The sequence below is a fragment of the Nicotiana tabacum genome, chromosome 17 (assembly GCF_000715075.1).
Source record: "Nicotiana tabacum cultivar K326 chromosome 17, ASM71507v2, whole genome shotgun sequence".
Classification (NCBI taxonomy): Eukaryota; Viridiplantae; Streptophyta; class Magnoliopsida; order Solanales; family Solanaceae; genus Nicotiana; species Nicotiana tabacum.
In genome coordinates, this window is record NC_134096.1 from 115,185,933 (window position 1) to 115,201,502 (window position 15,570).

The 15,570-nt window shown below is 36.8% G+C and overlaps 1 protein-coding gene across 1 annotated transcript in view; it reads right to left on the minus strand.

Moving 5' to 3' along the window:
• The window catches only part of LOC107789178 (uncharacterized), a 30,484-nt gene extending 27,045 nt beyond the window's left edge, over positions 1-3,439 (minus strand). Inside the window, exon 1 of the mRNA XM_075233795.1 lies at positions 3,207-3,439. Within this exon, the coding sequence (XP_075089896.1) occupies positions 3,207-3,387 (181 nt within the window). The 5' untranslated portion in view covers positions 3,388-3,439. The remainder of the gene's footprint in view (positions 1-3,206) is intronic.
• Positions 3,440-15,570: the final 12,131 nt, after the last annotated feature.

Sequence of the window (15,570 nt, forward strand, 5' to 3'; positions counted from 1 at the left end):
TTCTCAATAGAGTGAGAGTCAGTCTTACCTACCTTGCCAACCCCAATGATATCACCTTTCTTCCCATTTTCGAAGGAGACATTACCTCCTTTAAGGTCCTCAAGTGAAAATAACTGGTTCTTGCTTCCTGTCATATGCTTTGAGCAGCCGCTATCCATGTACCATATTTGGCTGCTCCCCTTCACTTGGACCTACAAAAGGAAATCAGGGGTTAGTCTTAGGAACCCAAACTAGTTTGGGTCCCTTTCTATAGGCAAAAGGATGAATCAAATTCTTTTTATCCCAACTTGGCACCCTATTTTTCCCTTGAACAAATTCTTTGTTCTTTTGACTTGACTTTTCTTTTGCAGTGCATTCACTTTTATTGTGACCAGTTTTACCACAGTGTGCGTAAATTTTGTTCTCAGGAAGTGTGAGGTACTTGCTTTCAGGATCCCACTTAGGTGCAGGGTTCTCAAAGCTAAGTCCTCTTTTGTTGCTACTATGGTGTTCTTGTAGCCATGAAAGTGCATCGGAGGACCTGTTCCATTTATAGGTTTCTGCTAGCTTAGGTTTGACCTTGCTCAGATACTCCTTTAGGATTCTTATTTACTCATCTCTTTTGTACAACTCATCTTTCATTTTTCCTATTTTTTTTCTAAAGTGAGTTGTGTGTGATCAATTGTCTTTTTTACCTATTCCTAATTTCAATTTTAGATTTTCAGATCTAAGCTCTAGGACAATAGTGTCAAGGTCATGAACTTGAGTCTTAACATAGCATTTTCACTTTCAGTTTTACTATCCCTATGTTCCAGGTTTTTGCACTTAGCTTTTAAAACTACACACTCTTTTGACAACTATTCCTTTTCATTGTTTACATCCTCAGATTCATCAATTAGCTCTAGGAGCAACTTAGATAACCTTTGCTTAGACAAAAATTTAATCTTGTCTTTGAGATGAGAAACACTTACCTCAGCATCTTCATCAGATTCTCCAATAGCCATAAATGCTCGTTCATCATCATCATCATCATCATCTGAGCTTTCATCTGAGCTATCTCCCCAAGCAGCGACCATAGCCTTTGTTGATCCTTTGCTGTTACTTTTCTTGAGTTGAACCTATTCCTTCTTCTTGTTCCTTCATTCAGTTCTTTCATTCTTCCACTCAATTTCCCACAGAAGACAGTTCTTGATATGGTGATAAGTCTTTTCATACTTGTAGCAGCCATCATTGGTTTGTTTCTCAGGAGCTTTTGATTTGCTATAGCTACCACTTCTTGAAGAACCCTTTCCTCTCCTTAGATACTTCTTGAAATCTTTGGTGATCATGGCCATTTTATCATCTTTCCGATCAGAACCTTCACTGATTCTGAGAGCCAAACTCCTTTCCTTCTTAGGTACGTCCATATTCATCGTTTGTCTCCTAAGTTCATAGGCAGTAAGATTTTCAATTAGTTTATCAAGTGGAAGAGTTGCAATATTCTTTGATTCTTGGATAACAGGGATTTTACTCTCCTAAGTGATAGGCAAAACTATAGTCAATATCTTCTCGACCCTTTCTTCTTCAGGAATAATCCTTCCAAGAGATTTTAGCTCATTTGTCAGTGTAGTGACCTTGTGTACATTTCTTGAATGGTTTCTCCTTCCTTCATAGTAAAACTCTCATACTGAGAGTACAGTAGTATTCCTATGGATCTCTTCACCTAAGGTGTTCTTTCATGAGCCACTTGCAGTGTGTCCCATATTTCTTAGCAGTGGTACAGCCTTGGATTCTGTTGTACTCATTTGAACCAAGTCCACAAACAAGCTATTTTTTGGCTTTAGCATTCTTCTCCCACTTCCTCAAGTCTTCAGCAGTGCAATCCACTCTTGTCTTTGGTACATCTACTCCTTCAACATTTTTCTTCATGGTAGCCAGTAGACCATCAGTGACAATGTCCTATAGCTCATAGTCCTCTCCTATAATGTGATCTCTCATCCTGTTTTTCCACCAAGAGTAGTATTGGTCATTAAAGAGTGGTGGCCTAGCGGTGGATTGCCCTTCCCAATTTTCAGGTGGTGCACTCATGTTGATCTTCTCTTAAGGTGTAAACCTCTTCAAGGATAACTCGCTCTGATACCAATTGATGTTTTATACTTCAATATCACACAAGATGGGGGTGATTTGTGAGGTGTCCGATTTTTACATGCACAGATTATAGAAGGACCTGGTTCTTCTATGTGTTCCTTAAACTACTATTGCGTAAATAATAAATGCGGAAAGTAAAGAACACAAGTATTTTTACGTGGAAAATACCTGGCTCAAAAAGTAAAAAAACCACGACCTACTACTCAGTAGGATTTTCCTAACACTTCACTAAATCACTGAGCCAAAATAGCATTTACAAAATTCTTTGTAAACCTAAGGATTACCTCTAATCCCGTTGTGGCAACCAGCCTCTAACTGTTGCGACAACATCAAGTTAACTCTAACTTGAATACTCCGAGTACCTAATACAATTGCTTCTAGATAAAACTAAAAGATACAATTTGAAAATACCTACTATAATAAAATTAGAATAAAAGACAGACTCTTGGAACTGGTTCTTCTATCTGGTTCATGTAGCTTCAGGGTTTGCACATATGAATCACACACGAGTTGCTTGCAAAATGCCTTGCTATTTTGCTCTCAACTCACTTTTAACTTCATCGTTTATGCATACCTATAAAGTGAGAACATCCTGTAATTTATAGAGTTAGTAGAATAGGAAATAACTAAAGTTCTTGAATAGTGTTCTCTTTGAGTAAGGAGTCCTTGTCCTTATCAATTATGCAACATTTTCGATCAGGAGATATCAGATATAACAAGTTAAGGTTATCTCCCTCACGTGCATCTCTTATGCTTGAATCTGCCCGTGTCTGTGTACATTGTGGATGGACCTGGTTCATACTTGAGTTCCTTTGTCAATCTTCAAAACCAACTTCACTTGGGCCAACAAAGCACAACATCAAGCGTTTCCAATGCCTTCAACATGCAATTATCTTAACTGTTAACTTATGTGTACATTTTTCTTAACTTTATTAATTTTCAAAGTTACTATAGTATATAGTAGCAAAAGGAAGATATTGGAAGACCAACAACAATTTTGACTATTTTATGTTGATTGTCAAGTGTCAACCTTCATCTTTTATCTGAACTTCGAACTGACTTTGTTTTGCACATAAGTAGTTGATAACAAGAAAATATACGTACCTGAGGATCACGGGTACGAACAACTTGTGCATCGTGAAATTTGGACGTGAGACGAATCATGAAGCAACCTAGAGCTTCGTCACAGTGAAAGGTACCGTTGTGAGTGCCAACTCGTTTAATTCCTGGAGCAGGAAGCTGTGAAGACTCTAATGGAGGAGAGACGACGGTAGTGACCATTTTTTAAGAGCAAAATTTGCCTTGTTATGGCTACTATTTAAATAGTAAATTAAATTTAGTAACTGTGATGTTACAAAACTAAGGGATGGTAGTACTTATAATGGAGTGAATTGTTGGTACTATTTTCGCTTTTTGACACGTTGAAGGACCAAGTATTAAAATATTAGCATAATTGATAGGTAAGATTTTGTTGCTAAACACAAAAGCAAAAGGTTAATTAGTGTGTAATCTTCTTTTAGCTAATATTTTATCGAAATAAATAGCAAAGAAAGGACACGTAGTTCCTTTTGAATTAGAATGGAGCCCCCAAATTAAACAAGCTGATCTGGTCCCATTGTGAACATATTTTATGTATTTATTTCACACGATTTGCTTTATTCTTTGCTAATTAATCACGTTTTTAAATCGTATTTCAGCATAAAGGCACACGTGTAAGAATTATCATAATTCCTTAAGTTCTTCATGGAAAGATACACTAAACTATAGGGTACATGGATCGGGTTGGTTCGGGTTTTTCAATTATCAAACTAAACCAATTATCTCGAATTTTTAAATCTATAAACCAAACCAAACCAACAAAAGTCGAATTTTTCAATCTCGAGTTTTTGGATTTTTCGGGTTTTTTCCGATAAAATCTTCATAGCATAAAAATTATAATTTGTGCTCTACTATTTCTTTGGTCCTAGTAGGATAAAACTATATAAGATGTTACCCGATAAAATAATACAAAACAATGTGAGATGAGTCATTATTATACTAAAATAGTCAACAAATCGCATAAAATAAATATTGCTACATAATAAAAATAAACATAATCTAAAAGTACTAAATCGTGTTAAAATAAGAACGACTAATATGTACTAAGTATTAATTACATGACTAAATAATATTAAAAGTAAGTTATGTATTTTTACTATCTAAAGTAATGAAAAACTAAGAAAATAAATATCCAATACTATTCTCATTGCTAGTATTGAATTGAAATTTTTTTGTTAGTATTTTTATTGATTTAATTTTGCTTTGGAATTTCTTTGAGTCACTAAATTTTATGAGCTATAAAACATATTTGACAATTCAAAATTTCTAAGTCAAAGCTTGAAATAATACATTAAAAGAGAGAACTATGAAAAAATTTAAAAAATATTTATAAATTACATTACAATAATTATTTTTATGTATAAAATATTTTAAAACTTGTATATATGTAATGTCGGGTAAGTTTGGTTTTGATTTGATATTTTTTTAGTTAAAACCAAATCAAATCAATTATGGTCGGGTTTTTTTCTAACACCAAACCAAATCAAACCAAAACATAGTCGGGTTTTTTTTCCGGTTTGACTCGGATTATCGGTTGGTGCAGTTTTTCGGTTTCCTTTGTACACCTTTACTCTAAACTAACATTTCCGTTGATAATTGTTTTCACCTATTTTGTCTAAGCAACATTGCGGGGAGTGTCACAACCCCAAATTTCCCTCCGTAGGATGTCATGACAGCACATAGTCTCTAAGACTACATAAGTTGATTATAGTAACAATTCAAGCCGCCCCGAATTTAATACAAGTATCGAAAATAAAAGCGAAAATAATCAATCATAACAATCCCCCCCCCCTCCCCCAAAGACTTGTAATACAGAGTCACGAACTCTAACTGAATACATGGAAAGATCTCAGAGATCGAAATACAATATTGTCTAAATACAAGGTGACAGTACAAGAAAAGAAAAAACTCCAAGGGACTGCGACGACCAAGCATCTCCACCTTGAATCCGCGCGACCAATATGCTAATTCTGCCTGAGTCCGATTTTTCTAAAACGTGGCTCTGCACAAAATGTGCATAAGTGTAGTATGAGTACACCATGGTCGGTACCCAGTAAGTATCAAGACTAACCTCCGTGGAGTAGTGACGAGGTACAGTCAAGATACTCACTAGTCAAATAACTTGTGCAGCATAATAGTATACAACTAATAATAGAAAGTAGGAATCAATAAATAGAAAAAATATCAACATGTGCATATAGGCAGTAAAGCACTGAGAATACCAAGAAAACATCATTTAAAACTAGATAAAGAACACAAAGGACAACCAATTAATCAAGCTGCCTAACACAAGTTTTCACAACAAAGACTCTCTGTGGTACCTTATCTCACTGTCACAAATCACGGGTCTCAACCCACTTTCATATACTCACAGAACTCACATGCTACTAACATCAAGACTCATCTTCCTAAACTGATATGGGTGATTAATTACGTGTATGCTTGTGTAATTGTCTTATCACAATTAAAGTCAGCAAGTAGAGCGGAAACAATGAATGGCACATAAGAAACGATCACTACAAAACAGTACAATGTATAACTCACACAAAGTAGGCGCACCACTACACAATTATAATCAATAAAATGCCCCCACGCCATCACAAGTCATCACAAACTATTCCCCGACATAAACCACATTGTTTCACCACGTGCGCAATAATAAAGTAAATGCCCGCCTTGTCTCACCGCATGAGCAAAATAATGTTCCCACCTTGTCTCGCCACGCAACCCACATATATAGTCCGCCTTGTCACGCCGCATGTGCAGATATCAATAATAACAATAGCAGGGACAACTCACGTGCAAACACCCCGACAGTCCTCCCAATATTATCATGTGTGTCAAAAATATAACAACACAATATAATGACTTGCACCACATGTGCCCATACGCCAAAGCATTTCTTAAAAATAATTTCAATACCACAACTACACATAGCCCTCGGCTCAACAATATTGACTACAACAACAACAATAAAAATGAAACGATTAAAGAAATACACCGAGAATAGCTATACCGAACTAAGACAATTAATGCATAGTAGATAAAAACAAGGGATATTATGACACAGAACAGAACAACCAAACACAAGCTAATAATTAAAAAGTATCAACAAGAGTCACTACCGAGGTAATTCGCAATTATTTCTTATATCACCACGGGAGCCTTGCATTTACTTTTAAAAATTATTTTTTTCGAAATAGCATCCTGTACTTATTACACCGCATGACTTCTAGTAGCTCCCTTACTAGTCATGCGTATCAAGCTCACCTTATCTCATCACATGCGTTTCAATCTTAAACCTTATACTATCACATGCGTATCAATATCATAACCTATCACAAATCGCACCTCAAGTGCCCAATATCACAACTTGCCAAAAAAATCAACAATAACAGTATTCTTCACAGTAAGGAGCCCACAACGCAACCACAATCTACAAAAAATATCAATAACAACAAAATGAATGGAAAAGTAACTCAGCAAGGAACAACATCTCCTTTAATCACAAATTCAAGAAAAATAGATTAATGCCTCTTGATTACTTAAATACCCATTTTATTATTCGAAGATAAAATCAATAGTGAAAGTGTCTCCATGAAATGCCTACTTAAAAATAAAAGAATCCACGAAATGATTTAAGTGGTAAAAATTTCAAATAAGCATATAAGAGCAAACTCCACAAGTAAAGAATGTACATGTAACTACAACTTCAAACAAGGCATGTAATAGTGAACATGGCGAATAAAGATATAACAATGTGCCAATAATTTCCAATTAAACACATAAAAGATTCCTTAGATTTTAAACCTATAGAATTTTTCACATATTAGCCGAGTACGTACTACTCACCTCGCATACACGACTTTCATATTTCACAATTAGCACAAACGACTCAACTCCTAAGGGGTAATTCTCCCACATAAAGTTAGGCAAGATACTTACCTTGGTGAAGCTAAATCAATACTCCAAAATTGTCTTCTCATGTAAAACAACCTCCGGACGGCTTAAATCTAGCCAAAATCATTTCATAACATCAATAAAACTCATAGGTAATAATTACGGATAATAAAATGTGGGTTTTTAATTAAAACTAAAAAGTCAACACCAGGCCCGCTCCTAGGAACTCGACAAAAATTCACAAAAATTCGAACACTCATTCCGATACGAGTCCAACCATACAAAAATTATCAAATTCTGATATCGAATCGCCTTTCAAATCCTCATTTCACATTTTTTGAAAGATTTTATAATTTTCCTAATTTCTTCCATTCAATTCACTGATTTAATGATGAAAATAAATATGGAATTATGAAATGAAATAAATTTCGGATATAGAACACTTACCCCAAACAACCACATGAAGAGCCCCTCCAAAATCGCCCAAAACCGAGGCTTCTAACTCAAAAACTGATAAGCCCTCGACTTTTAACATTCTGCCCAGTGATTCCTCTTCGCGACTTTTAACACAAATTTTGCCCAGCTCAAAATTACACTTCGCGATTGCGAACATTCCCCCATGATTGTGATGAACAAATTACAACAAGCTTGCCCAAGTCTTCTAGACAGCCTCTAGTTTAATAGCTATAACTTTTTGTTTAAAATTCCAAATTAAAAATAGTTTAATTTTATGAAAACTAAACTCAAAGGGCTACAACTTTCATTTTTAGATCATCTCCAAATTCCTTATAGATTGCAGGATATAAGCTTCCAAAATCGAGTCAGTGACAACAGAATTTTCCTCTACCTGATCGCGAAAAGACTTTCGCGATCGCGATTCACAGTGCCCAAACAGCAAAATTGCTCTTAGCGAACGTGACCCAATGTCCGCGATCGCGATACATACCCCTATGGCCAAAAACTTGCAACTAAATATGGCCTACAAATGATCTGAAATCACCCCGAAACTCATCTGAGACCCTCAGGACCCCGTCCTAACATACCAACAAGTCCCATACCATAATGCGGACCTGCTCGAGGCCTCAAATCACATCAAACAACATCAAAATTATGAATCGCACTTCAAATCAAACTTAATGTACTTATGAACTTTCAACTTTGATGACTCGCACCGAATCATATCAAATCAACCGGGAATAACGTCAAATTTTGCATGCAAGTCTCAAATGACATAACATAGCTATTTCAACTCTCAGAATTACAATCCGAACCCGATATCAACAAAGTCAACTCCCGGTCAAACCTCTCAACCTTCCAAACCTTCAACGTTGTAAATTTTGCCAAAATGCATCAAATCAACCTACGAACCTCCAAATCCAAATCTGGACATATGCCTAAGTCCAAAATTACCATATGAAGCTATTGGAATCATCAAAACACCATTCTGGAGTCGTCTACATAAAAATAAACTCCGGTTAACTCTTACTGCTTAAACTTCTAAAACAAGAATTATTTCTTTAAATTGATCCTGAATCATCCGAAAACCGAACTCGAACACACACGCAAGTCATAACAAATTATACGAAGCTGCTCGATACCTTAAACCACCGAACGGAACACTAATTCTCAAAATGATCGGTCGGGTCATTACATTCTCCCCCTCTTAAACAAATGTTCGTCCTCGAACTTGCTAAGGACCGTTCCGAGGTCATCAAATCATTAAGTGTACTTACCATATATATTCGCGTGGGTGATTCCACGTCATCCTAATTCACATAAGCCCGACAACACTATCTCAATTGATGATTATTTATTCTACCCACACTAATAAACCTTAGAACCAAATTTCTCAGCATACGATCATTACCAAAAGAACGTCAACCAGCTGTAACAACTCATGCCTACACTCAAACATTACAACCACACATCATAACACATCACGCATATGCCCATAACAACATCACTGATCACAACAACTACCCATAATCAAATATAACACTGTCAATTAGCCTCATCTCAGTTAAAACCTCATTTCAAACCTTCACAACACTGGAAACAATGCAAGAGATATGGAGACCTCATAACTATTCTCCCGAATCAATAAGTCATATTTAACGCCACTTGGGCACACACCTCATAAGCTAAGATATAATAAGCACGACGCGACTATGACTAAATATGCAAAGAGAAACACATAAGAGAACTATTAAACAAGCCCGACAAGCATAACTCCCTATCAGTACTATATTACAATTCAATTTCACATGGGAGAATTAAAACACCTGAACTAATCACAAGTATCTCATCCTGATATAACTTTCACCGCAGCACGTAGCCCGGTTCAAACATATCAAATCACATGAAATGCGAGGATCCCATCCTTAGCCCTAAATCACAAGTAGTATGCACATCGTCCCAACTGAAACCTTCCATTTCTTTAATAAATTATGTTAAACAAAATTACAACACAAAATGAATCCCCATACCGGTAGGGCATATAAATCACAATTTGTAACCAAACCGCCAAGAAATCACATCAAAACCCACCGTAATGAGTAACAGAAAGTCACCTTTAGCATTAAATCTCTCAATTGTAGACAAAAATAATGAAAGACACGGCTACCATCATAGACTCCCAACATGGGTAAACACATAAGTAGACTACAAAATCACGAAGCTCACCCATAAGTAAAACATGATAGGTGGACTCACCTCAATAAACAGAATCGAATCAAAATAAGGATAGTGTTCCTCTATAACAAATCAAAATCATACCTGTAATGACACCATCTGATGTAGCGGCCTCAGCCATACCATAGAAAATATATTAATGGGTCGGGCCTCCTCCTCTAGGGCTCCCTCTACCTGTCTGCCCTCTACCCCTAACTGGATGTGCAGGTGAAGTAGTAATTTAAATGGGGTCCGTAGCCTGAGTGATCTAATAAAATCTACCTATCCCAAGTCCGGGACCATCTCTCATTATGTGCCTAGTATCACCACACTCATAACAACCCATATGCGGGTGCGACTGCTCGTACTAAGTCGATGCCATATAATTGGAACAGCCGCTTTAGGAACCATATGCCGGTGGTGCACTAAAGGAACTAACTGGGGCACCACGAGTAATCTGAAGTTGTTTCTCTAACCCCCTCTGATACTGAAATGTAGAATTATTAAGGCCGCAGAAATACCGCAAGTCTTATCATCAAACCATGCAAATCTCACCTCTTAATCATATATAAATTTTGGGGAACCTTTCCATATCACATATATACATCTCATGCCAAAACTGATATAACACAGGACCCTGCAATCTGATCGTTGGTAGTGGACTCCCCAACTTTGTGCGAAGCCATAGGACATAATCTGATGATCCACAATACTAATCTATACCGCTCGCACGACACCGGTCATAAGACACATCAAGCTATCTATTAAGGGCATGCCATCCTCGTGACAGTAAAACTCTCTTCCTCCAGTGCCTTGACTTCTAGTATGTACTCTCCACTAAATAGAAATCCCATACGAACCATATAGTCTTTAATACCACCAACAATCCTCAAATACACATCCACCTCATGACCCTGCCATGATTACGATGATTAGGCAACCAATTAAACCTTCTCAAGCTCGTACTTATCAACTAGGTGTCAGAACCCACTGCACCTCCATATGCTCAACTAAATGATCTCTCAATACTTCCGCATCCTTGATCTGGAAGAAATGTTGAGATAATGGTTGAGCATCCATGGCTCCCTTGTAGCCCCTCCGCAATATCACAAACTATTGGCGCATAGCTGATACTGAGTGCGCAATTTCATACACGAGTGGATGCAAAGGAATATAAAATATATGCTTCAAGCTGAATCAATGATGCACTATAAGGAATGAAAAAAGTGGAAATTTTCCTACCAGTTCCATAGCCTCTCGAACATAAGTACAGATGTCTCAGTACCGATCTGCAAGATTCTATTAAACTTGTTTGTGACTCGTAAAACCTCTAAATCTAGAGCTGGGATACCAACTTGTCACGATCCCAAATTTTTCTCCGTAGGATGTCATGACGGCACAAAGTCTCTAAGACTAGGTAAGATAATTACAGTAATAATTTAGGCCCTTTTTATTTGAAACAGAGTTTAATATAAGTATCGAAAACAAAAGCAAAAATAATCATAACAATCCACCAGGACTGGTAATAAAGAGTCATGAACTCTAACTGAATACATGAAAAGATCTCATAGATCGAAATATAGTATTGTCTAAATACAAGCTGATAGTACAAGAAAAGAAAGAACTCCAAGGGACTGCGATGACCAAACAGCTCTACTTTGAATCCCTGCGACCGATATTCTAATTCTGCCCAAGTCCGATATCTCCAAAATATGGCTCTACACAAAATGTGCAGAAGTATATTATGAGTACACCACGGTCGGCTACTCAGTAACTATCAAGACTAACCACGATGGAGTAGTGATGAGGTACAGTCAAGACACTCACTAGTCAAATAACTTGTGCAGTATAATAGTATACAACTAATAAGAGAAAGTACGAATCAATAAATAGAAACAAAATCAACATGTGCATATAGGCAGTAAAGCACTGAAAATACCAGGAAAACATCATTTAAAACCAGATAAGAACACAAAGGACAACCAATTAATCAAGCTGCCTAACACAAGTTTTCATAACAAAGACTCTCTGTGGTACCTCATCTCATTGTCACAAATCACGGGTCTCAAACCACTTTCATATACTCACATAACTCGCGTGCTACTAACATCAAGACTCATCTTCCTAAACCGATATGGGTGATTAATTACGTATATGTTTGTGTAATTATCTTATCACAATTAAAGTCAACAAGTAGAGCGGAGACAATGAATGGCACATAAGAAACAATCACCACAAAAAAGTAGAACGTATAACTCACACAAAGCAGGTGCACCACTACACAATTATAATCAATAAAATGCCTCCACGCCATCACAAGTCATTACAAACTATTCCCTGATATAAACCACCTTGTCTCTCCACGTACGCAATAATAAAGTAAACGCCCACTTTGTCTCGCCGCATGAGAAAAATAATGTTCCCACCTTGTATCGCCACATACGCAACCCACATATATAGCCCGGCTTGTCACGCCGCATGAGCAGATATCAATAATAACAATAGCACGGACAACTCACGTGCGAACACCCCGACAATCCTAGGATCATAGTTAGTGCTCCGTTCAAGCATAGCACTGCACCTATGAGCTTAATCTTGCTAGTATTGTGTTACACCCCATATTTTCGTACATGAAAGTCCGCCATAAATAAATTGATGAAAGCTCGGAAATGAGATGATACATCCCACATTTTCGTCGTAAGTTAATAGACGTGAATTCGGGAATGAGGTTATTTTAAAATTATAAACATTATGCTATTTCAAACACGTGATGAATAAATTCGTGAAGGAGAAAGGATAAGCAGATCGAAGAAAATGAGTTTCATCGAAGTTTTGAATTTTGGGATAAAATATGGCCCGAGCTAAAATACCCGATATTTTTGGATTAGTACCATACAAGGTACCACATGACCATGATAGTAAGGTGTACAAGGTATGTTAAAAATAAGTAGTATTTTAAGTAAGTTGAGATAATTTTTAATTATTGGTTAATGGGATATTACTAATTAATTAAGGAATTATATGGATAATTGGGTAATTATTGGTTAGTGGGATATTAATAAATTATCAATAATTTGGATAACTTTAAGAGGGCAAAACGTGGCAGCCCCTCCCATAATATTTAGATGACTCTTAAAGTCATACTATTATGTGGCAAAGTCTAAAACGTGAGTCACACATCCACTTTCAAGAAAAAGTTAAAAATCCCACGTTTCTTGACACTTTTGGAAAAGAAGGCAAGACTATTTCCTTTTCTCCGCAACTGCTACAAATATAACATTAGAAGAACTCCTTTTTAATTAAGAAGGCACATTTGGAAGACTAAGGGGGCTAAGTCATCAAAATTAGGGGGGACTACCAACTAACATTTTTGAAGAATTCATTTTAAGGTGCTTAGCTTCATTTTTGGATGCTAAAGCTTACGGATGAGACTCCAAGAATTCAACCAAAATAATTCCTTATTATCTTAGCAACGTGGGTTGCTTAAATATTTCCTTCAAAATGTGAGATTTCAAGGCTCTTCAGGAATTCAAAGTATGATATTCCATAGCGTCTTCAACGCTTCAAAAACCCGAGATTTTAGAGCACCTTAATTAACGTGAGATTTTACAATATTAAAGAAATACGGTGTAATCTTTCTCAAGAGAATCGACTCAGGTATGTTAAGGCTATCCCTTCTTTCTTTTTGGCATGATCCAAATAATACAAATGATACGAGCAAAATACGCAACTTCCATAAATGATTCCATTCATAGAAATACTAGGGGTGTCTATATTCTTGATTCCTCATGTGAATTATTATTATATCTTCTATTCATGGGTCTCAGAAAAATACGTATTTGATAAAGTTTATCCGACAAGCATATTATTTTTAGGACATTTCGAGAAATCTTATTAACGTATTTCTTATGCATATCATGCATTTATACATGTACATTGACCCATGACCAGAAGGCGTTATATACGCGTATATTATATATATATGGGATATGGGAAAAGGTTAAGGCGTTATATACGCACCACCACCTAATCAGCTAGTATACGTTGATGATGTTGCCCACAATGGCTGAAATGATATGATGGGATGCTCTCAGAGGCTTGATAATGTTATGAACGCATATACCCATACATGGTATGACATTTATACGCATATGCATGATATTATAAAAATGAAATGATTCAAAGAGCTATGCAGACGTACATGTCGAGTCTTTTACTCCATGTTTCTCTCATATCTATTATTTACTGGTTTTCATTCCTTACATACTCGGTACATTATTTGTATTGACGCCCCTTTTGCCTGGGGACGTTGCGTTTCATGCCCGTAGGTCTCGATAGACAGGTCGAGAGTCCTCCAAGTAGGCGATCAGCTCAGCAGAAGATATTGGTGCACTCCATTTGCTCCGAAGTTGCTTGTTTGGTCAGTATGATTTAGATGTGCATGGTTTGGTATGACGGGCCTCTGTCCCGACCTTTATGACAGTTATATATTCTTAGAGGCTTGTAGACAGATGTCATGTATATGAAAGATTGTACGGCCTTGTCGGCATATGTTTTGAGTTTATTAATGATCATGTTGGCCTATTAGGCCCGTATGTCACGTGTATATGATGATGTAATAAGAAAGATATGTTACGTTGGTACTCGGTTGAGTAAGGTACCGGGTGCCCATCGCAGCCCATCGGTTTGGGTCGTGACATAGGTCATCTCATGTTTTAGAACTTTCTTAAAAATAATTTCAATACCACAATTACACATAGCCCTCGGCTCAACAACACTGAGTACAACAACAACAATAATGAAAACAATAGAAATGAGTCGATTAAAGAAATACACCGAGAATAGCTACACCGAACTAAGGCAATCAAGAAGAGTCACTACCGAGGTACTACCTCGTAGGCTCAAATTATAAATAATTCATAATTTTTTCTTATATCACCACGGGAGCCTTGCATTTAATTTTAAAAATCATTTTTTTTGAAATAGCATCCCGCACTTATCACACCGCATGACTTCTAGTAGCTCCTCTACTAGACACGTGTATCAAGCTCACCTTATCTCATCACATGCATTTCAACCCTAAACCTTATACCATCACATGCGTATCAATATCACAACGTATTATAAATCGCACCTCAAATGCCCAATATCACAACTTGCCAAAGAAATCAACAATAACAGTATTCTTCACAATAAGGAGCCCACAACTTAATCACAATGTGCACAAAGTCTCAATAACAACAAAATAAATGGAAAAGTAACTCAGCCAGGAACAACATCTCCTTTAATCACAAATTCAAGAAAAATAGATTAATGCCTCTTGATAACTTAAATTCACATTTTATTATTCGAAGATAAAATCAATAGTGAAAGTGTCTCCACGAAATGCCTACTTAACAATAAAAGAATCCACGAAATGTTTTAAGTGATAAAAAATTCAAATAAGCATATAAGTGCAAACTCCACATTTAAAGAATGTACATGTAACTACAACTTCAAACAAGGCATGTAATAGTGAACATGGCGAATAAAGACCGCAGAGTTTCTGGTGTAACCGCACCTGCAGAGCCCTGGGCGCAGGTGCGGAGCCGCAAAAGCGGCAGTGTCAACGTAGATGCAAGGTGAGAGCTGGGTGAGAATGACTGCGAAAGCAGAATTTTGTAGCACACCTGCATGCACGCAGATGCGAGATTTGAGCATAGGAGCGGGAGTTGGCGCAGATGTGAGTCCTTGTGTCGCATCTGCGATGTTGCAAGAGCGGATGTTTTTCCTCAGGTACGAAAGGTCAGCTGGGTA